The sequence below is a fragment of the Entelurus aequoreus genome, linkage group LG02 (assembly GCF_033978785.1).
Source record: "Entelurus aequoreus isolate RoL-2023_Sb linkage group LG02, RoL_Eaeq_v1.1, whole genome shotgun sequence".
NCBI lineage: Eukaryota > Metazoa > Chordata > Actinopteri > Syngnathiformes > Syngnathidae > Entelurus > Entelurus aequoreus.
In genome coordinates this window covers 25,716,150-25,738,993 of record NC_084732.1, presented here as the reverse complement: position 1 = coordinate 25,738,993, position 22,844 = coordinate 25,716,150, and the positions used below count along the sequence as shown (strand labels likewise).

Below are 22,844 nucleotides of genomic sequence, written 5' to 3'. Positions count from 1 at the left end.
AAAACAGTAGTGCTATGTTAACACTATAGTCAAGCATCTTCCATGTGACAGGATCATGCTACTGTATATTACTATAGCATCCAGTTCTTAACCAGCTACTGCAAATTAGCTAGCTAATTGTCCTCTATATGAGGGAAGCATGCTTTTTTTCAAGCATCAACTGCAAATTATGTAGAAAAATATTTTCTATGTCATCAGGAGCACTCTGCAGTTCTTAAACTAGATTCTCTATGTCACATAGCAGCTTTGCAGTTTTTAAGCACCCTCTGCAAAAAGCATTTTTTGGCGTTTTTTGGGGATCTTTTAAAAAATTATTCCCCAGGGCCATTTACTGTACATGAGAGCAATGCTTATGGGTGGGTACCTTTCATATTTGGTACGGTACAAATTTCCGGTAGTTGGGAATCAATAGTATAGGATAGGACAGATTTTAGTTATCCCACAATGGGGAAAATATGTGGTAGCAGTGCAGATTCAAAAAGTCCACATAAAAGTATTACAAATAGCGCAAAAGTCACAAAAGTGCCACCCCTCGTTGTGTAAGTAAACACATGAAAACAAGAGGGAAACACTAAAAAACACAAAGGAGGATATAAAAGAACACAGAGCGGCTGCAACCAGCTGCCACCTCAGTGGCGCCATTTTTACATACGGCAACAAAAGTAAAACATAATGAAAAACTAAAAAGTAGTCATTCATAATACATATTATTATAATATTATTACTACACCAGTGTTCAACAGTAACGATTTTCGGTACTTTTATATCCATCCATCCATCCATCCATCCATCCATCCATCTTCTTCCGCTTATCCGAGGTCGGGTCGCGGGGGCAGCAGCCTAAGCAGGGAAGCCCAGACTTTCCTCTCCCCAGCCACTTCGTCCAGTTCTTCCCAATGGAACCCGAGGCGTTCCCAGGCCAGCCGGGAGACATAGTCTTCCCAACGTGTCCTGGGTCTTCCCCGTGGCTTCCTACCGGTCGGACGTGCCCTAAACACCTCCCTAAGGAGGCGTTCGGGTGGCATCCTGACCAGATGCCCGAACCACCTCATCTGGCTCCTCTAGATGTGGAGGAGCAGCGGCTTTACTTTGAGCTCCCCCCGGATGGCAGAGCTTCTCACCCTAGCTCTAAGGGAGAGCCCCGCCACCCGGCGGAGGAAACTAATTTCGGCCACTTGTACCCGTGATCTTGTCCTTTCGATCCTAACCCAAAGCTCATGACCATAGGTGAGGATGGGAACGTAGATCGACCGGTAAATTGAGAGCTTTACCTTCCAGCTCATCTCCTTCTTCAACACAACGGATCGATACAGCGTCTGCATTACTGAAGACACCGCACCGATCCGCCTGTCGATCTCACGATCCACTCTTCCCTCACTCGTGAACAAGACTCCAGGGTACTTGAACTCCTCCACTTGGGGCAAGATCTCCCCCCCAACCCGGAGATGGCACTCCACCCTTTTACGGGCGAAAACCATGGACTCGGACTTGGAACTGCTGATTCTCATCCCAGTCGCTTCACACTCGGCTGCGAACCGATCCAGTGAGAGCTGAAGATCCTGGCCAGATGAAGCCATCAGGACCACATCATCTGCAAAAAGCAGAGACCTAATCCTGCAGCCACCAAACCGGATCTCCTCAACGCCTTGACTGCGCCTAGAAATTCTGTCCATAAAAGTTATGAACAGAATCGGTGACAAAGGGCAGCCTTGGCAGAGTCCAACCCTCACTGGAAACGTGTCCGATTTACTGCCAGCAATGCGGACCAAGCTCTGACACTGATCGTACAGGGAGCGGACCGCCACAATCAGACAGTCCGATACCCCATACTCTCTGAGCACTCCCCGCAGGACTTCCCGAGGGACACAGTCAAATGATTTCTCCAAGTCCACAAAGCACATGTAGACTGGTTGGGCAAACACCCATGTACCCTCAAGGACCCTGCCGAGTATAGAGCTGGTCCACAGTTCCACGACCAGGACGAAAACCACACTGTTCCTCCTGAATCCAAGGTACTTTTATATGTGTTTGATAAATGTTAATTTGATAAAAAAATATATAGATTTTTAATGTAACATTTAAAACAAGTTAATTGAGATAACTGTGGTGTACAGAGGTTATATCTTGTTTTCTTATAACATTTCTGAGTGTCATTTGCAAGTATTATCTGGTAGACTTTACATGCAGTTACAATTCCAAGACGTTAGATGGCAGTAATGTATGGACTATATTGTGTGGCCGAAATAGGAGGTCTATGTCTAGACTTATGCCACACCCTGCCAAGTGTTTATACTGCAAGTACTGTACTCATTATGCACTCGCTGTTGGTTTGTAACGGTCATCTTAGTTGTAGACTTTATTACCAAATTTGGAGGCCTTAAAATAGTCATGTATTATCATTAATGCTAATCGGTAGCATCTCTAAGGCAAATCCAATGCAAATTAGCATCGAGCTAACCCATTTTGGAAAAGTGGAACCTTGCTTTATGTTCGAGTGTTTTCTATCAGGCATATCTGCTTTGTTGAGATGGGAAATTGCAACGTTATTTAGAAGCAGTCTGACTGAGTCCACTCTGAGGGTTTATTTGCCTGCCAAGTGTTTGAGCCGGCCGAGTTTGCAACCGGTCGTTCTGCCACCTGCAGCAAAAGGTACCAAAGTAAGGTATCATTTGATTTTACGAGAATCGATACCGTGTCGTACTGACAGAATTTGGTCAATGCCTATAAAAACAAACCTGGGAAATAATTATGACTCGGGGGCCACATTGGTCGGTAAAATGCCTCTGAGGCCAGTGTAAGTGTGCGTGAGTATTCACCGGTTTTATTCTTTTATTTCTGATATTTAACATGACAGTGAGTTTGTCGGTGTGTAAAGTTTTTTTAACACAATATTTTTTTTGTAGAAAATGTTGTACGTGTGCCTGGTTACCTTTTTTAAGGAACACTTGGTGTAGGTTGAAAGAAATGCTGTAGAAAAGAGTAAAAGCCAAACGCAATACAAACATAACATGACTGATAAATGCTAAAAATATTATGACAGACCACCTCAAAAAACGTAATGGAGTTTTACAGCCTTTTCGCTGGATAACATTTTTTACATAAAAATAAATATTCCGGGATTTGTAATATTAATTATGACCAATAAAACACTGAATATTAAAAACATATGAACGTCTTTCCTCTTTACTTCCTACATAAACGTCTCGAGATCTATCTTTTATAAAAAAGCAAAATGCAACAAACAAGGTGAAACATAACCACAATGGACAAAAAAAACATAATAATCTATTTAATATCACTTTGCTGTAGAAATCCGCTTTCGTGTCCCTTCCTGATACTCACGTCTCAGGCTGGCTGCTGTAAACAAACCCCGCCCACTCTGTGTCTTGCTTCATCTGCTTGGAGCGGCTGGGACGTAGATTACTGTAATAACCCTTATATCACTCAAAAGCGCAGATTCCATGCATTGGACTCCTCTCTATAGTTCAAGACTTATGGCAATTTGACAAATGCACTGCACATTGTATTGGCGGCTCCAGTTTTGCTGGTAAAGAATTTTTAAAAATTATTTGGAGATGTCCGTCAGGCCGGGTAGAAAAGCTTACGAGACCACGGGCTGTAATTTGCTCAGGTCTGCTACAAAAGTACAGAATTCAACACCTATGCTAGGTTGTTTATTTAGGCAACTTTTACACAAATGCCCATCATAGGTCTTCTATATACTGTATTTTTCGGACTATAAGGTGCACTTAAAATCCTTTCATTTTCTCAAAAATCGACAATGCGCCTTATAACCCGGTGCGCCTAATATACGGAACAATTCTGGTGTGCTTGCCAACCTCGAAGCTATTTTATATACGGTACATGGTGTAATGATAAGGGTGACCAATAGATGGCAGTCACACATAAGAGATATGTGTAGACTGCAAGATGACACCAGTAAACAACACCAAAACTTCACCGAAACATTACACATGGCGCTCAAAAATCTGTCAAAATGTTTTGTTACGACTTTGGTAAGCTATGAAGCCACACCGCTTGATGGATTGTCGATGCATTACGGCTACCGTAGTCAGATGTTCTGTGCTTCAACATACGGGTATTAGTATGGTGTGTGTCTAAGGGTCGCTAAATGGCACCTATTAGCAGACATTATCTGACGTTTTGTTTCGCAATGTTATGCAAAACCAACTTTTTTAACCTTCTGGTACCTGCTGATGTGTATTTGGGATCTGCATAAGTCCTGCAAATGTGCGAGCTTCTGCCATTGCGGTCTGTGCCGACCCCGTAGTCGATAAGCTTCTTCTTTTTCTCTCCCTTCTTGTTATGGGAGATTCATCCTCCGCTGTTGCCATTTCTAATATAAAGTAGCTTAAACTTCTAACTTATATCTGTGGAAGCGCTAAAAACTACTGGTGTAGTGGGTTTACATAATTCACCCACGATACTTTAGTTATTAGAGAGTTCCGGTCGGACGGTTTTTCACGGGACACATTTCCGGCGTTGTTGTTGCACCAGTGAGCCACGGATGAGGAGATGTTGCTTCGTTATTGATTTAAGTAAAGTCTGAATGTCATTAAAACAGTTAGTTCCATCTGTTGACACTTCTTCCACTCCTGTCCTTGCACGCTACACCGCTACAACAAAGATGATGGGGAGAAGACGCTGTCGATGTGGAGCCGCGTAAATAAGACCGCCCACAAAACGGGGCATCCTGAAGCGACTGTCAGAAAGCGACTTGAAGATGGTCTGTAAAACATAATATATGCAACATTTTGAAGAAAAGGTCCACCATTACATGTTATGTAGACTAGTGGTCCCCAACCTTTTTGTAACTGCGGACCGGTCAACGCTTGAAAATTTGTTCCGCGGGGGGGGTTATTTTTAAATTTTTTGTCATAAAAAAATACAATCATGTGTGCTTACGGACTGTATCCCTGCAGACTGTATTGATCTATATTGATATATAATGTAGCAACCAGAATATTAATAACAGAAAGAAACAACCCTTTTGTGCGAATGAGTGTGAATGAGTGTAAATGGGGGAGGGAGGTTTTTTGGGTTGGTGCACTAATTGTAAGTGTATATTGTGTTTTTTATGTTGATTTAATAAAAAAAGTAAAAAAAATTTTTAATTTAAATTTATTGTGCGGCCCGGTACCAATCGATCCACGGACCGGTGGTTGGGGACCACTGATGTAGACCACAAGTAAGTGTTTTCATTGTCAAAAAAAATCTTATTATAACCCCTTTACTGCGCCTTGTAATCCAGTGCGCCTTTTGAATGAAAATAGACCCGCTCATCGGCAGTGCGCCTTATAATCCGGTGTGCCATATGGTCCGAAAAATACAATAATAGAAGCACTCACCTGTTTTGGGAGATTGTTTACAAAAACGCTCATCAAAGAACCTCGTTGTGAGTGCTTGCCTGTTTTTAGGCATCTACTAAAACGAAACTTGTAAACCAGCATCTTCTAAAATTGACATCTGTTTTTGGCCTAGTTCTATTCTATTGTAAAATAGATAAAAAAGTTATGCAAAACCCAAATATCCACTACAGAGGATGCTGATTCTCAGTATGATTTAAAGGCCTGCAGCAAAAATGCAAGTCTAAAGACCTTCTTTTTGACAGGCAGGTTCTGCTGTTTTTAAGTGCCAACTATGACATCGCCACTGAAAGATATATTTATATGCCAGGAGTTGTTTGCTGCAACAATGCTTGTCCCTCACAAGTATTAAACTGAACTCAAGGTACATCCTGATTTCATTCACAGACGGAATTGAATGGCCTTGTCCTACAGTTAAGGAAAGGGACAAACTGAGGAAGCCAATATTGACATAGCAAGTAGCAAACTGACCGCTGGCTAAAATATTTCACGCTACAGGTGCTACTTTTTTTCCAGCAAATCAGCCTTGCAAAAACCACATACATGCATTGACATACTACGACATGGAATGGGACTGCACCGGGTGGGAGCTCATTCATTCATGCAAGCTGTTTGCACAACAGGCCTCTGCTGCACTGTGGGAAAACTCACACATTTTTTGGCAGCGCTCGCCTGACTGGCTGACTAACTGGGGAGTTTGAAGGGTGTGAGCGTGTGTGTTCATTGAGAAATGGCTTGACGCACACTGCCCCGCACGTACTAGCTCTGCCTCTTGTACTTGTCAGCGTAACAAGTCTCGACAGCTTCAACAATGTCTGAAGGAACAGAGTACATGCAAGCAGAACGGGGCATCTAACATAGCATAACATAATATACGGTACATAATGGTAATCGCCACTTTTTGCATTGTGATGGCTTCATATTCAGGTTTTAATCGCCAAAACACTGGGGAAACAATTAGTCAAAATAAGTTTCTGTGTAAATCGAATGATGATGAAACATAACCTCCATGGAAGGCAACCAACAACCCAAAAACGGTGTCTCTTCCGGCAGCCTTGCCTGTGGTTATTTAACTGCTGTGCTATTCTAGGAATGACCCTGCTGACAGCTGAAGGTGTGTGTGTGTGCGTGTGTGTGGCTTACATGCCGAAAAAGACCAAGTGATAGCTTAGGATATGCGGGGAATGCGCCACCGGCTTAAATGTGAAAAAATATAAATGTACTACACAACCACAATGTATCCCAATAATTGCTACATTTAGAATATAGAGAATGTACCCCTTCCATTTTAGCAAACAGTTTTGTTACAGTACAGTGCAAGTTCGACTTATGTCCCCCTCTATTTGCCAACTTTTCGACTTAAGACCTTTTGGATCGGCCCAAGTACGCCTTTGTGTGCGAACCATGTTTCTGTGTACAAACGTTTCCATCACTCATTCATTCACTTTCGCGCCAGCAGACAAAAACATATTTCTTTCTCTCTCATTACATTCAGCTCCTTGTCGATGTGGGTGGATTTTACTTTTTTAAATGTTTACTATTGTAGCAATATAGTTGGTAAACTTAGGGATTTCTGATCGTTTTGGAGGGCACCATAGTGACTTCTTTGTGTGTGCGCGCGTGACGCCAGAGTAGCGCATACAGCACAGTTCTGCCTGTTTTTAAGTAACAAGTGGTGATAGATCAACTTTTTATATTCGTTTGAAATACAATAATGTATAGCACTTTACATTGTGTTTAAAGTGTACAAACTTGTACTAAAATATAGACTTTGGTAGAGGCTAGAACCAATCATTCATGTTTACATTATTTCTTATGGGGGAACTCTGCTTCACTATACAAACGTTTTGATTTACACACCACATTCAAGAGCCAATCAAGTTTGTAGATCGAGTTTCCACTGTATATCTTCCCAATGGACAATATTCTAGAAATTAAACTGATATGTTTTCTTCAGTCAGTGTACAGCTCATAGCTTGCAGATTCACTATCTATTACAAAAATGTCCGGTTAGAAAATATAATGAAATGGAATTAGTAAACAACCTTGTCAGGATGGCTCATGACAGTTTGGCCATATGTTTGTCTTTTCCTATTTTTTGTGTTTTTTAAAATTATTTTTCAGTTTCACTTTGAATTGCTTATCTTGCAGCACCTTTACTTTGTTTTCCACACCTGTTCTCGTTTGCTAATCAGATGTATTTACTTCCAGCTGTGGCTGCTTGCGGGATCATTGTTTGTTTGTGCTTCAGGGTGAATGTTTGTAAGCTTCCCCCACGCTTTTGGTGCGCTTGCCTGCTGCACTTGGCCTTTCCTTTGTATATTAAATACATGTCTTACCTGCACGTCAGCTCCTGTCTCTACATGTTGGGGTCACAACTACTGCAACCAAGCGGCATCGTTACATTAGCTCATGTTAACAAATGTAAATTCTGCAAGCGTAGTGTTCTTGGGTTTTTACTAGCGAGGCACTTGTAAATTAAATGTATTATGACTATCCAATTGCCGTGCAGTGATCAGAGGCACTGCAGTTATTTCTACTTTAATGCTTTGTTGTCAAAATAATTGTTAAATAATTTGACTTCAACCGGCAATTAGGTATTTTTGCCATTAAAAATGGCAGCAACATAAATGTTTTTGAAATAACTCAATTACCGTATTGCTTCAAGTAGCGGTCCCTGCTCAATCAGAGACAGCATCACGTTCATTGCCTTCAAGCCAACTGCAAAACCCCAATTTGAGTATTATTGCCAATTAAAACCGAAGGACCTATCGATGCATGTATACAATAGCTCAAATAAATGTGGAGTCATACCACCATGTTGCAAATGGGTTGCCTGATGATCCAATGTTACGTGCCTTAGCATTCCTGTACACGCTGACATGTAGCCGCCCCATATTTGTATGCGTCCATATTTGTGTTAATATGCAAGAAAAAAAATCCTCTTTGTGTGACATTTTGTTACATTTCAGCAAAATAGTCAATTTGTATTAAGTTTTAACCTCCAGTTTCAACTGGTGTATACAATAATAAACATACTTTTTTCCATCTCTTTTTGAGCGGATAAACGCCCTCTAATATTATTGGTTAAAAACTATTGCTAAAAATTTAGAGGAAATTTAGTACATCTCGAGTCGTAACAATCAGAAAATTTTGAAAAAAAATGTTTTCTAATTAATTGTAAGATTTTAAGTATAATTACAAAACCATTGCAGTCTCCATTGGTTACCACCATATAAAGTAAGCGACACACCTTTAGCCTGCTCATCATGCCTAAGCATCAGCAGACAAGGGGATGTAATGTCTGACATGCATTTGTGCAGACATACAGACAGGGAGTGTGTGGATGCCTTCGCATAACTGCAGGTGCTGCAATAAGTCGCAGAGCAGCAGCTCAGGGGGAGGCACAGCAGGCTTTTTCGGGGTTAAGGAAGTCGTGACATGCCCCTCCAGCGGGGCCCATAAATCAGCCCTCTCTGGCTTTGCCGAAGGATAGATTCGAGGAGAGAAAGCGCTGGGGAGTGCGCAACGACAACGTGCTTGCCAACAGCAGCAGGAGTGCCGGTGGTGCTTCTTTCGCCGCCGGCCTCCAACGCCTCACTGTCTTGTTTGAGACTGTGTTTGTGTATTCAAGGTGTGCGCAATGTATAATGAAGGGATCACGATAAGTGTGTGCAAGTCTATTTTGTACACCGTTTGATTTATTTCAAAGACGAGGTAATCAAACTAATTCACTTGACCTTCACACACCTGAATTCATTTGGAAAATAGTTTACAACCCTCTGTCATTGAATTGAACATGTCAAGACAGATAAGTCTATGGGTTTATTAGATGACATAATGATAAATCAAAAACTCGCCGAGACATGACCTGTGAATAAGGAAGTGCGTGTTGTTGATGAGTGTGGCGTTGGCTGTCCATGTTTACCATATGTGGAACAAAGCTGTGGGGAAAAAAGCAAGAGGAAGCGGCTGGTAGAGCGACAGTCGGCTTTAACACTGAAGGTTTGCTCAAGTATATAAAGTAGGGCTGTGAATCTTTGGCCACAACACGATTTGATTCTTGGAGGAACAATTAAATTTGCCGAGCGATTCTCAAATCAAAAAGATTCCTGATTCAAAATCAATACTATAGTGCCAGCTCTATGATTAACCACATTCCTCCTATAATATAGCTATGATAAATGTCCATATTACCGTATTTTTTGGACAATAAGGACCACTTAAAATCCTTTCATTTTCTCAAAACTTGACAGTGCGCCTTATAACCCGGTGCACCTAATGTACGGAATCATTTTGGTTGTGCTTACCGACCTCGAAGCTATTTTATTTGGTACCTAGTGAAATGATAAGTGTGACCAGTAGGTGGCAGTCACACATAAGAGATATGTGTAGACTGCAATATGATGGCAGTCACACATAAGAGATATGTGTAGACTGCAATATGACTCAAGTAAACAACACCAACATTTTATATGTTCCATTGAAAGTATAGAACATTACACACGGCGCTCCAAAATCTATCAACATGTTTTAATACGACTTTGGTAAGCTATGAAGCCGCACCGCTTGATGGATTGTACTGTGCTTCAACATTAGAGTATTATTATGGCGTGTGTATAAGGTAAGACATCTTATCTGGCATTTTGTTTCGCAATATTATTCAAAAGCAACTTTTCTTACCTTCTGGTACCTGCTAAACTGTATTTGGGATCTGCATGAGTCCTGAAAATTTGCACGTGTCCGCCTTTGTAGTCCGTGACGACCCCGTAGTCAATAAACTTCTTCTTTTTCTCTATCTTCTTGTTATGGGACATTCATCCTCCGCTGTTGCCATTTCTAATATAAAGTAGTGTAAAATGTTTACTTACATCTGTCAGTAAACTCGCCATGAAAGCGCTAAAACATACTGGTATAGTGAGTTTTCATTATTCACCCAAGGAACTTTAGTTGTTAGAGAGTTCGGGTCGGACAGTTTTTCACGGGACACATTTCCGACCTTGTTATTGCACTGGTGAGCCACGGATGAGGAGATGCTGCTCCGTTATTGATTTAAGTAAAGTCTGAATGTCATTAAAACAGTTAGCGCCATCTTTTGACACTTCTTCCACTCCCGTCCTTGCACGCTACACCGGTACAACAAAGATGACAAGGAGAAGACGCTGCCGAAGGTGAGCCACGTAAATAATACTGAAGCGACTGTCAGAAAGCGGCTTGAAGACGATCTGTAAAACATAATCTATGCAACATAATTACATGTTATGTAGACCACAAGGAAGTGTTTTCAATTTAGAAAAAAAAAATCAAATAGTGCGCCTTTTGTATGAAAATAGACCTGATCAGATCTGCTCACCGGCAGTGCACCTTATAATCCGGTGCGCCCTATGGTCCGGAAAAGGTACTTAAAAGAAAATTATTTTTGTTTAGTAAAATTCCACCCAAACAATTAATAAAGTCAAATACAAATAAGGCAACAAGAGAAGTATCACACACTTATCTTTTATACAGTAAATCTGTACAGCTTATATGGCATCTACATCAACAATATGATTTGCCTGAGTGGCTGGACAGGACAGATTAAAAAAATATATAATAATAATATTATGTTTTTTGTTTTTTTTAAATGGATTTTTGATTTATTTTTTTTTAACCGATTAAGAATAGTTTCAAAGAAGAATTGTGATTATTTTCGAAAAACTTTTTTACACCCTTAACATAAAGCCTTGTTCGGCATTTAAGCTTTACTTGAGTGGTCTTCATGTTACTTATCTTCTTTCTTAAGGTCTCCTATTATATAAAAAATATTTTTTAATGATTAATTTAATAATTTTACATTAAAGGCCTACTGAAATGATTTTTTTTTATTTAAACGGGAATAGCAGATCCATTCTATGTGTCATACTTGATCATTTCGCGATATTGCCATATTTTTGCTGAAAGGATTTAGTAGAGAAAATCGACGATAAAGTTCGCAACTTTTGCTCGCTGATAAAAAAAAAGCCTTGCCTGTACCGGAAGTAGCGTGACGTCACAGGAGCTAGGATTCCTCACAATTCCCCGTTGTTTACAATGGAGCGAGAGATTCGGACCGAGAAAGTGATGATTACCCCATTAATTTGAGCGAGGATGAAAGATTCGTAGATGAGGAACGTTACAGTGAATGACTTGAGAGGCAGCGATGGACGTATCTTTTTTCGCTCTGACCGTAACTTAGGTACAAGCTGGCTCATTGCATTCCACACTCTCATTTTTCTATTGTAGATCACAGATTTGTATTTTAAACCACCTCGGATACTATATCCTCTTGAAAATGAGAGTCGAGAACGCGAAATGGACATTCAGTGCCTTTTATCTCCACGACAATACATCGGCGAAATGCTTTAGCTACGAGCTAACGTGATAGCATCTTGCTTTAACTGCATATAGAAACAAAAGAAATAAACCCCTGACTGGAAGTATAGATAGAAAATCAACAATACTATTAAACCGTGGACATGTAAATACACGGTTAATGCTTTCCAGGCTGGCGAAGGTTAACAATGCTGTGCTAACGACGCCATTGAAGCTAACTTAGCAACCGGACTGCACAGAGCTATGCTAAAAACATTAGCTCTCCACCTACTCCAGCCAGCCCTCATTTGCTCATCAACACCCGTGCTCACCTGCGTTCCAGCGATCGGCAGAAGGACGAAGGACTTCACCCGATGCGTTTGGCGGCCCGGAGACGTAGGAAGTCAAGGTGAAGTCGGCGGCTAGCGCTCCAACAAAGTCCTCCTGGTTGTGTTGCTGTAGTCCGCTGCTAATACACTGATCCCACCTACAACTGTCTTCTTTGCAGCCTTCATTGTTCATTAAAAAAATTGCAAAAGATGTCCAGAATACTGTGGAATTATGAAATGAAAACAGAGCTTTTTGTATAGGATTCTACGGGGTACCATAACTTCCGTTACTCGGACTTCATCACGCGCATACGTCATCATACCGGATATTTCCCGGGAATTTTAAAATGTCACTTTATAAGTTAACCCGGCCGTATTGGCATGTGTTGCAATGTTAAGATTTCATCATTGATATATAAACTATCAGACTGCGTGGTCGGTAGTAGTGGCTTTCAGTAGGCCTTTAATGTGTGCCCCCAGTAGGGCTGGGTACCAAAATCAGTACTTTTAGAGGCACTGACAAACTTCCGCTGGTACTACCGGGTGTCAATTCATGTAAAATCAAACAAAGCCATGTTTTCATACCTTTGTTGCACATGACTTTACTTCTGCCCGTTCAAACACTTGGCGGACAAACAATCACTCAAAAGGCACTCAGAGCGGACTCAATCGGACCGCCTCTGGGTAATGTTGCAATTTTTATGCCAACAAGGCAAGTATGCCTGATAGAAAACACTCGAACAGACAGTAAGGCTACACTTTTGAAAATGTGCTCGCTCAATGCTAATTTACAATGGATTTGCCATATTCATGCAACTGTTTAGCATTAGCGATTTTACAAGGGTATTTTAACACCTTCAAATCGTGCAATAAAAACTACCACTATTGAGCAAGTTACATTTCAAACAGCTTGTGTGTGATAAATGCAATACTTACACTAAAACACTTTTTAGAGCGCAACAAAAGACTACATTGGGCTTAATGCAAAACCTACTCCCTGACAGCATACAGTGCAGCCTTTACACTACTGTCATCTAACGCAGTGGTCCCCAACCACCGGGCCGTGACCGATTGGTACCGGGCCGCGCAAGAAATTTAAAAAAAAATTAATAATATATATTTTTTTATTTTATTTTTATTTTTAAATTAAATCAACATAAAAAACACAATATATACATTATATATCAATATATATCAATACAGTCTGCAGGGATACAGTCCATATGCACACATGATTGTATTTCTTTATGAAGAAAAAAAAAAATGATTCCACCCCCCCCTTTCTCCCCCCGGTCCGTGGGACAAATTTTCAAGCGTTGACCGGTCCCCAGCTACAAAAAGGTTGGGGACCACTGATCGAACGTACTGGAATTGCAACTGCAATTAACGTCAACTTTGTAATAGTAGCAAATCAGACTCAAATGTAAGACAACAAGAACTGCACAGCACAGTTCAATATGAGATCACTGTTACATGAAAGATACATTCTTTCTTACTAAATGTATTATTTACATTCTGATAGAAGAAAGTTTATGGACTGTACTGCATGAAATTGCATATCTTTTAAACTTTAATCTTCTCTAATCATACAACAAATAATATATCATTACAACTGTACTACATTTTTTGGTACTAAAAATAAAAGACCTAAATATATTGTTGTCACCTTGATTAATGATTTTCAAGCAAGTCATCCATAAATTTGTACTTGGAAAAAATCTAAATTGCGTAAAAATGCGAGGTTATTACTGGAACTACAACAATTAGTCGACTACGTTGGTTATAAGAATTAATCAACAAATATTTTTTATTGTTGACTAGTCACCTAATAAAATGTTGATTGATAGATTGCCAGGAATATCTATGTTTAAATGTTTATGCCTTTAGGTAAACAATTGCAGCTAAATAACCCTAACAGTACTGGATTAAAATAGGTTTTGCATTTTTCACAGGACATGTTGTACTTTAAGTCTGGTGATTTATTTTTTACAATGATTATGTACTTTGTGTAATTAAGTAAAAACATTAGTTTCTCAGTAATGTTTATTTTGTTACAATTAAATTTACTATGGTTTAAAAAATTTGGTAAAATCAAGTCGTGGACTCGATGTCAAACTCAAACATGTACAGCATAAGCAATAATTGCTTGACTAGTTGACTAATTAAAAAAATAATCGCTGACCAATCGACTATCAAAATAATCGTTAGTTGAAGCCCCACCAATTTATGCACTAATATTCATTTATATAATTGTTCTAACAAATGGCCCTCTGAAGGCAGCCATAACAGGAATGGAGTTTGACATCTCAAACATACACTAAATAAAGCAGGGGTGTCAAACTTGTTTTCTTTGTGGACCACATCGCAAGTATAGCTGCGCTCAGAGAGCCTTATGTAAAAGTGAATAAATAATATAAATGCATATTAGCCTCGTTATACAATTTGCATAGGTAACCAACTTGCTTTGAAATCATAAGTCAAAGTGACGAGTTGATATTTAAGTATTCGTTTTTGATAACCAAAAACTAAATAAATGCTTGGAACATATTGTTGTATAATCAACAGTAATATTAAAGTATGCAAATGCATGCAGTACATGTGTCTGTCAAAATTGAAAGAACAAATATACTGTATATAATCCGAAAGTGCTCTAGTACTTCCAGCCTTTTCACAGGCCACATAAATGACGTGGTGGGCCAGATTTGACACCTGTGAACAAGAGTAAACATGCGCTGAATTCCAACTGTGTGCACATATATTTGCATTAAGTGTATTCAAAAATATGAACCCATCCATGACTTTATGACACCGATAAAACACAAAGCACCTGTCAGAACGGCAGCAAATGGTAGTTAATCAAACCTGAAAGCATGAAAACCACAACGTCTTTTGTTCCCAAGACACCGATAGCTTCCATCACATCTCACTCTCTCACAGACGAGCAAACATAAAACCAAATTGAGCTCAATTTAAAAAAAAAAAAAAGGCAATCGAGTGATGCCACAAAAACCCTTTTGCTCTCTCTGACTTTTCATCTGTACAGCCGCTCGGAGGAGGGCGTTAAATCTTTGCTTTTTTGGCTGAGGCGGCGACTGGGCCAGGGTCAAACTAGTAAGACAGATGAAAACAAGAGATTGTCTGGAGGCCTTGTGAGAGGAAAATTGCAGAGGAGCCGCAGGGACACTCATGTCCGGCTTTTGTGGGTATGAGGCAAGCTGTATATCTGTGTTTTTTGGGGGCGTATGTGGAGGAAGCTGAAAAGGTGCAACAGTCACACTTTTCCTGGAAAACAGCTGCCATGTTTATCACTTTCGTGTGCATATTTTCTGTCCTTGAAGGATGAATATGGAAGGTGACAAAGCATTGTGGTGAAGTTCTTCTGCTAGTACACAACTACTGTGGTCTCAGGAGACTAGGAAATGTTTTCAAGGAAATCCCAGCATGAAATAACCCTTTCCAAGAAGTCGCCATTATCGAACGTATTCCTCGGTTGTTGTTTTTTTTGCTGTAAATCGCTTCGAGGCGGATATAATATCATTCCTGGGAAGTCGGTGCCTTTGAAAATGTTTCTGAATCCTTGATGACACACATTTTGTTTCTGCTCTGCTGCACCTGTCATGTTAAAGCAGCACCAGGCCATCGGAGTGATTCCCAACTTGAGAGCGTGTGGGGAAGAAAAGGACCCAGTGCAGGAAAAAAACAACATAATATAGCACGTGATAAAAACAAGTAGTGGTAATTGAAGAGTAACTTGCCATACAGATATTCTATAAATGATGCCAATAATATCATGATACTACAATGATACAATAAGCGATACATTGGAAAAAAAGACGAACTAGAAAAAAATCCTAAGTAATTACTAGATTAAAAAAGAGGGTAGGAATTGAGGAGTAACTATGTATTATATAATAAAGATAATGCAATAATAGATGTAGTGTTGTCCCTCGTCACATTACACATCAAAGATTACAGTGTCACTCTCTCACAAACTATTTTTCAAAGCAAATTCAATGTATTTTTGGCAATAACTAAGCATTTCCAGGCATATAAATGGCAAAAATAACTGAAAATATCAATACTACAGTAGTATTGGCCTCTAGTTGAACATCTGTCCTAACCTGTGTGAATGTGGTGTAATGGATATTTGCACACTTTGCACCAACAAAAGCGACAAAAAGCCGGCGACTATCTACCTGCCATCATCTTCTGGGCCTCATAGGGTTCCATATAGCCGTCGTTCTCCGTCGTCACTTTTTCCGTCGTAATCTGTACGCCGCCGGCCTGCTCTGCGTCAAAAGGGTCAGCGTAGTCTTCCAGGATAATGAGCTAGAGGAAAAAAGTGAAAGGTGAATTCAGAGAGAAGGAGATTTCTTTTTCTGCTCTGTTAAAGACGACAACGCTGGAAGCTGTCGGGGGAGTCGCAATGACAGATTAGGTGTCCGCCGGACATTGCCGAGTCATGTCTGCGGAGGCAGGCTTAGGCAAAAATGAAGTCATACATACATCGCACAACCGCAGTTTCTCAGCTTTGGGCTTCCAGCACGCTCTGTGCATCTGCTGGCCTGGGCTAATTATATGACGGTGACAAGCCTACTTTTCAAAAAAGTGGCTGGACTTTCTTAGGACAAACAATTTGGCAGATTTATACCCAACGGGCAGCCAGCCAAGGACTAATTGCAGCCTTGCTCTTTTTTTGCAGAGCATTTTGTGAAAGTAGACGGCAATTAGGTGGACATCCTGAGGCCCAGGAATACGGCCCAAAAAATTGAGGGAACAGAGTGTACATCTATAGTGCCTTCAGGGGTGTATTTGCATCCTTGAAATAGTTGCTTTAACACCAGGATAGAGCATTTTCAAACGTATCCTTTGAAGGGAACTCAAGTCCCACTGGAGCCATCTGTCCTCTTGGACATTAGACCTTGGAGAGGTGTGAGCGGAGGAGTCTGGACTTGCTGTTAAAAAACGCTGCTGACTAGTTTTGTAGCGGTACATGTCTTCGTAATTTTCTGTTCGGAACATTCTGTACATTCATACAATGTCTAAAACTAGGGCTGCAATATTTCAGCCAAAGTAATAATCATGATTACTTAGGTGTTAGGTAAAACTAGTTTTAAGTGGGACGCGCATAGATGTGTCATAATTTGTAATGAAATCAATCATCAATCATCCATCCATCCATCCATTTTCTACCGCTTATTCCCTTCGGGGTCGCGGGGGGCGCTGGAGCCTATCTCAGCTACAATCGGGCGGAAGGTGGGGTACACCCTGGACAAGTCACCAACTCATCGCAGGACACAGATAGACAGACAACATTCCGACTCACATTCACACACTAGGGCCAATTTAGTGTTGATCAATCAATGTTTATTTATATAGCCCTAAATCACAAGTGTCTCAAAGGGCTGCACAAGCCACAACGACATCCTCGATTTAGATCCAAATAGCCTAAAAAAGGGCAAATTAAACATTATCCATATAGTCAAAGACAAATCTTTGTGTTTTTGTTAATTACCATTTCATCTTTTTTTATTTACATGATGCCTTGACCTCTATTTATCCATTATATATCCGTTTTTTCAGGGTCATAAGAAAAAACAGCCGTGTTCCATGGATGGCCTCCATGTCATCGATTGGACACCATGATATATTTGATCGTCTGTACTGTGAAACATGTATATTAAGTGACTAAATACTAAAACATAGCCTTATTTAGTGTAACGATTGTACTCAAGTCAGGGTTCCCATCAGCTTGCCAATATACTTACAGTATAAGATATACAATATACGGAAAAAGCATGGCTAGTGCTGTGGTCAATTTGACATCATATAACTTGCATAATTGTTGATGCTTCATATTTTTACTTTAGAAAAATGAAGAAAATACATCCATTGAAAAACCAATCTGTGCTATTAATGATTACTATTGACATATTTTGTCTTAGATCGTTTTGCTCTATTTTTATAGTTGTTATTATTGTTCAATGTAACACAGGCTGGATATCAGTGGTCTTCTCTTAGGGGAAGCTAATTTTCAGCTACTCTCTAAACAGGAGTACAGTCTCCAATAACAGAAAAATATAAATATAAACATGCTAAATTTTAAAAGGAAAACTTCACTTAAAAATAGCACAATTCTCCAATATATCAACAGGAACAACAGAATGGAAGTTGATGCTTTGACAGTGGTCTATATTTCAAGATAACAGATTCACTCATTTTGCTGTCAATAAAAAAAAAGAGATTCAGCCTTAGACAGATCGTCCAATCATCATGCAGGAAGCCCGGCGCCCGGTTTTCATTCACTCTCATTCACTCTTTGGCGTCCGTGGGCGAGACAAAGGCAAGCATTTATCCAATGATTGTCTGGTTTGGCTGCAATGGAACAACCCTTTTTATGCCTCCTTACTGAAGGCAATGGAAGCTTTGCTTCAATACTTTGGAATGCGCTGTGACACTACAATCAATTAAAAAAGTTGATTCAGTTGTCGCCAAAGTAGCTGATTTGGAGAAGAAGTTGAACGCACGGTAGGTCAAACTGGAGTGCAAAGCTAGGCTGTGCGCGTGCCGTGGTTGAAGAAGCCGCCGCCCCACCACGCGGACAGCACCTCTGTCTTACTGCCATGGCTTGTAGACACTCGCATGCATCTTGCTTACGGTTAATTAAAGTTGTTTGTGGCCAAATTTACGGTGCGTCTATAGTGCGTAAATAGTAGGCTCCATATCCATTCATACAATGTATTACTTTAATTTGTTTTCAAGTAAAACACCCACTTTGTTAAGGTGTGGTGGCTATTATTTTGCCGTGGCATATTAGAGGAAACCCTGCAGGTGGTAGAGTCCTTCAATGAGCAATTACATTTCCGCTTTTACTGGATTTATACACATGCGCAGATGTAGGGGGTGCAAGAAATTCAATGGAGGACCATGTCGCACCAGAACACTAACGAGAAATGTTGAAACTCGACGGAAAAGTGTCTCTAGACTGTTTACCACAATGGCTAGCCATTAGTCTTGCTCGTGCAACTTTAGGGAGGCAAGCTGGGCAGCATGTTGTGCAGGCATCCACACCTGTCGCTATTTAATCACAGCAATGTAGTCTTCGATGCACAACGAGTTGGACTCAACGGAAAAGAAACGAGGCAACTGGCTGCAGTGGTGCTTTGCAGCCGGCCAGCAAGGTGGTCGGCATAGTCCTGGAGCTCTGTGCCTATCCATAATAGCATTTGGCATTGGCAGGAGCCACTTCACAGGGCTTTGAAAGTGCTTGATTGGAAATGCATTTTAAATGTTAGTAACACAGACCATCAACCTCATTTAATCGTGGAATTCAAAATTGTGATTGGGATTAGGTAGTATGTACCGAACAGTGATTATGACTGTTATGTATCGTTATACCTGTACTGTTGTCTATTTCAACCACTTATTGTTCAATGAATGTCCATATACTGTATTTTAAGGGCTATAGAGTGAACCGGTATTCAAGCCCTACCCAGAACAAATAAATATTTTACACATATTAGCCGCGACTACATATATGCCGGTACCAAATAGTTTTTAAATGTTTAATTATATACCTTAATTGTTTACAAACAGTGCCTGTCACACTGCAGTAAAACAGCTGATCAAACAAAACAGAAGTCATTGTAATGGACCCACAAGCTGCGTAACTAAACTCTCCAATCAGCAAAACAGACTCAATAATTCTAGGGTGAAGTTTTGGTGAATTTACGAAACTGAAACAATACAAAAAGATTGCCATTGTAAGTTAATAATACTAACACAGACACTTGTAAACGTGTTAGCATATTCACTAATACTAACGACGCTAGCTCAATTACATTACAATAGCACATACAAATATGCAAGAAAACACTCCTACAGACATCGCACATGGGACGTTTTACTAAGTATGAATTTTTTTAGTTATATTGTAAAACTTACAAATGTTGCTTAGAGTGATGAATGAAGAATCCTTTCAAGCAGAAACGCTATGGAAAGTTACACTTCCAGTTAAAAGGGACGAGAGAGGAAGTACATTTTCAACCTGCAGCACCTGCAGTGAGATAACTTGTCCAAAAGATGGCGCCATAGCACAAACAATAACTCACCTTTCCAGTTTTTTTTGTCTGTGTTATATGAAAACTATTTGTTGAATACAAAACATTATGGGCGTTAGAGAAAAATCCATAGGTTATCTGCACTGTGTTATAAGCCGCAGGGTCCAAAGCATGGGAAAAAAGTAGCGGCTCATAGTCGGAAAATATGGTGCGTTATTTAAAATGGTAGCCTACAGGCTAATAGACACTATTCCTAAATTAGCTGTAAATTATTATATTATAAACATTAAAATACCATTTATATCTACTGCACTACTGTAACGAGTCAGGGCTGCATGCCTCGCCACAATGTGTCAATATTTGGGTTTATTTTAGAGTGAAAACTAGGTTTGACAGAAAAAGCTGCAGGGCTGAAATGCTCGCTGCAGGCTAGACAGATGTCTGACACTATTTGCAGCACCAATTGAATCAACCTCTAAGACTATGTTCAAACTGCAGGCCAAAGTGGCCCAAATGAGATTTTTTTTAGATCTGATTTTTTCCAGCTTACTGTTTACACTGCAATTAAAATGTGATTTCCATCAGACTCCAGTTTTAAACACGCACAGGCCCCAATGTGGCCTCGACATCACTTGCATGCCCAATTCGATAAAGTGAAAACAAAGGAAGTTGACCAGGAAGAAGATGCTACAACTACAAAATAAAATAATAGTCGCAAGACCTTAAAATTAGTGTTTTTATGTGAAAGTAAATGAAAGTACAAACGTTTGTAATATAATGTATGAACTAGAGCCGATATTATCGGCCGATAAATGCTTTAAAATGTAATATCGGAAATTATCTGTATCTGTTTTTTTATTATCGGTATCGTTTTTTGTTTTTGTTTTTTTTAATTAAATCAACATAAAAAACACAAGATACACTTACAATTAGTGCACCAACCCAAAAAACCTCCCTCCCCCATTTACACTCATTCACACAAAAGGGTTGTTTCTTTCTGTTATTAATATTCTGGTTCCTACATTATATATCAATATATGTCAATACAGTCTCCAAGGGATACAGTCCGTAAGCACACATGATTGTGCGTGGTGCTGGTCCACTAATAGTACTAACCTTTAACAGTTAGTTTGACTCATTTTCATTAATTACTAGTTTTTATGTAACTGTTTTTATATTGTTTTGCTTTATTTTTTATTCAAGAAAATGTTTTTAATTTATTTATCTTACTTCATTAATTTTTTTAAAAAGGACCTTATCTTCACCATACCTGGTTGTCCAAATTAGGAATAATAATGTGTTAATTCCACAACTGTATATATCGGTATCGGTTGATATCGGTATCAGTAATTAAGAGTTGGACAATATCGGAATATCGGATATCGGCAAAAAGCCATTATCGGACATCCCAAGAATGAACGGATGTATATAGTGTAATATATTGGGTTGCAATCTTTTTATGGCTGGCTGTTAAGTAGAGGAGACACGGACATCAGCGATGATCAACGGTAGCTTTATTTTTCAACTCACATGTAAGCAAATGTCCCACAGCATCAATTCTGGTCTTTCAACAATTGCCATTTCTTCGGAATCAAAATATATATTCATATATTACATATAGCCTATTATTTGTGCACTATTGACAAGTGACGCACCGAAAATTTGGTCGTCTTAACTAAAAAACGAAACCAAATGTGATGAAGTATCCATTTCCGCTGGCGACTGCGTCTTTCCGGCGCACACGAGTGACGTAGCTCGCCCAAAGCTGATGAAAAAAACTGATTCAGGTCACATACAGGTCGGATTGAGTTTAGACTGCAGTCACATTTGAAAAGATCAGATTCCAATCGGATTCAGGACTACCTCCTGATGTGGCCTGAATCGGATGCCAAAAGACAAGATTTGAAGCACTATGTAACGTTTAGACTGGCAAAATAAAAAATCTGATCCGTGTCACCTGGGGGCAAAAAAAATCTGATTTGGTGTGGAGTGTAAACGGGGCCTAAAAAAAACAGCTTCATGACATCACCACCACTGATGCCCGATCATCAGGACATGACTCCCAACCACTGACCTTCACTGTTTTCTCAAACACTTAACATCTTAAATCATGTCACCGCTTGTAAAACAGGCATTGATATATTGTTCCAATCAGCCAAATGCCTATGCATCAACCTAAGTGTTGCATGTAACTGTGCACGACTGGCACTACACCCTATGAGTCATCACGGGCACCAGGAAATAATTTAGCCTAAATACAAACAAGCATATCACTCATCCTGTGGAGGTGTACGGAGAGGCCCGCTATGCTAAGACAACAATCAGGCAGTGTGTTTGCCATTGGCAAAAAGACGCACACCCACACATACACAATCTCACACACACGCACACACACACCCTATCCTGCCTCAAGGAAGCAAGCATAATGTACTGATAAAACATTTCATACAAGCTGGGGAAGTACCAACATTTTGGAGCAAGAATACCAATCAGGAGAAGACTTTGAGTATTAGAGTTATTACATTGTGCTATAATAAACAATATTACAATGTTTTATAAACGAATACACCTGTATGGCCTCAATAGGTTTGACGTTATATAAACGCAAGACATAAAGTTTATTTTGGGAACCCAAGACATGCAACCAAGACCCAACTATTGGCTACTTTTTATTAGAAATGGCAACATCTGAGGATTTTAGCGTGCATGTACGAGCCAGTCTGCCACAAAACAAGAGG

General features: G+C 39.8%; 1 protein-coding gene across 4 annotated transcripts in view; it reads right to left on the bottom strand.

The window, feature by feature from the left end:
• LOC133631939 (SH2 domain-containing adapter protein F-like) overlaps nucleotides 1-22,844 on the bottom strand; it is a 239,498-nt gene that overhangs the window by 160,134 nt on the left and 56,520 nt on the right. For all 4 annotated transcript variants that reach the window (XM_062024139.1, XM_062024156.1, XM_062024148.1 and 1 more), the window contains exon 2: nucleotides 16,243-16,375. In XM_062024139.1, the coding sequence (XP_061880123.1) occupies nucleotides 16,243-16,375 (133 nt within the window). The remainder of the gene's footprint in view (nucleotides 1-16,242; nucleotides 16,376-22,844) is intronic.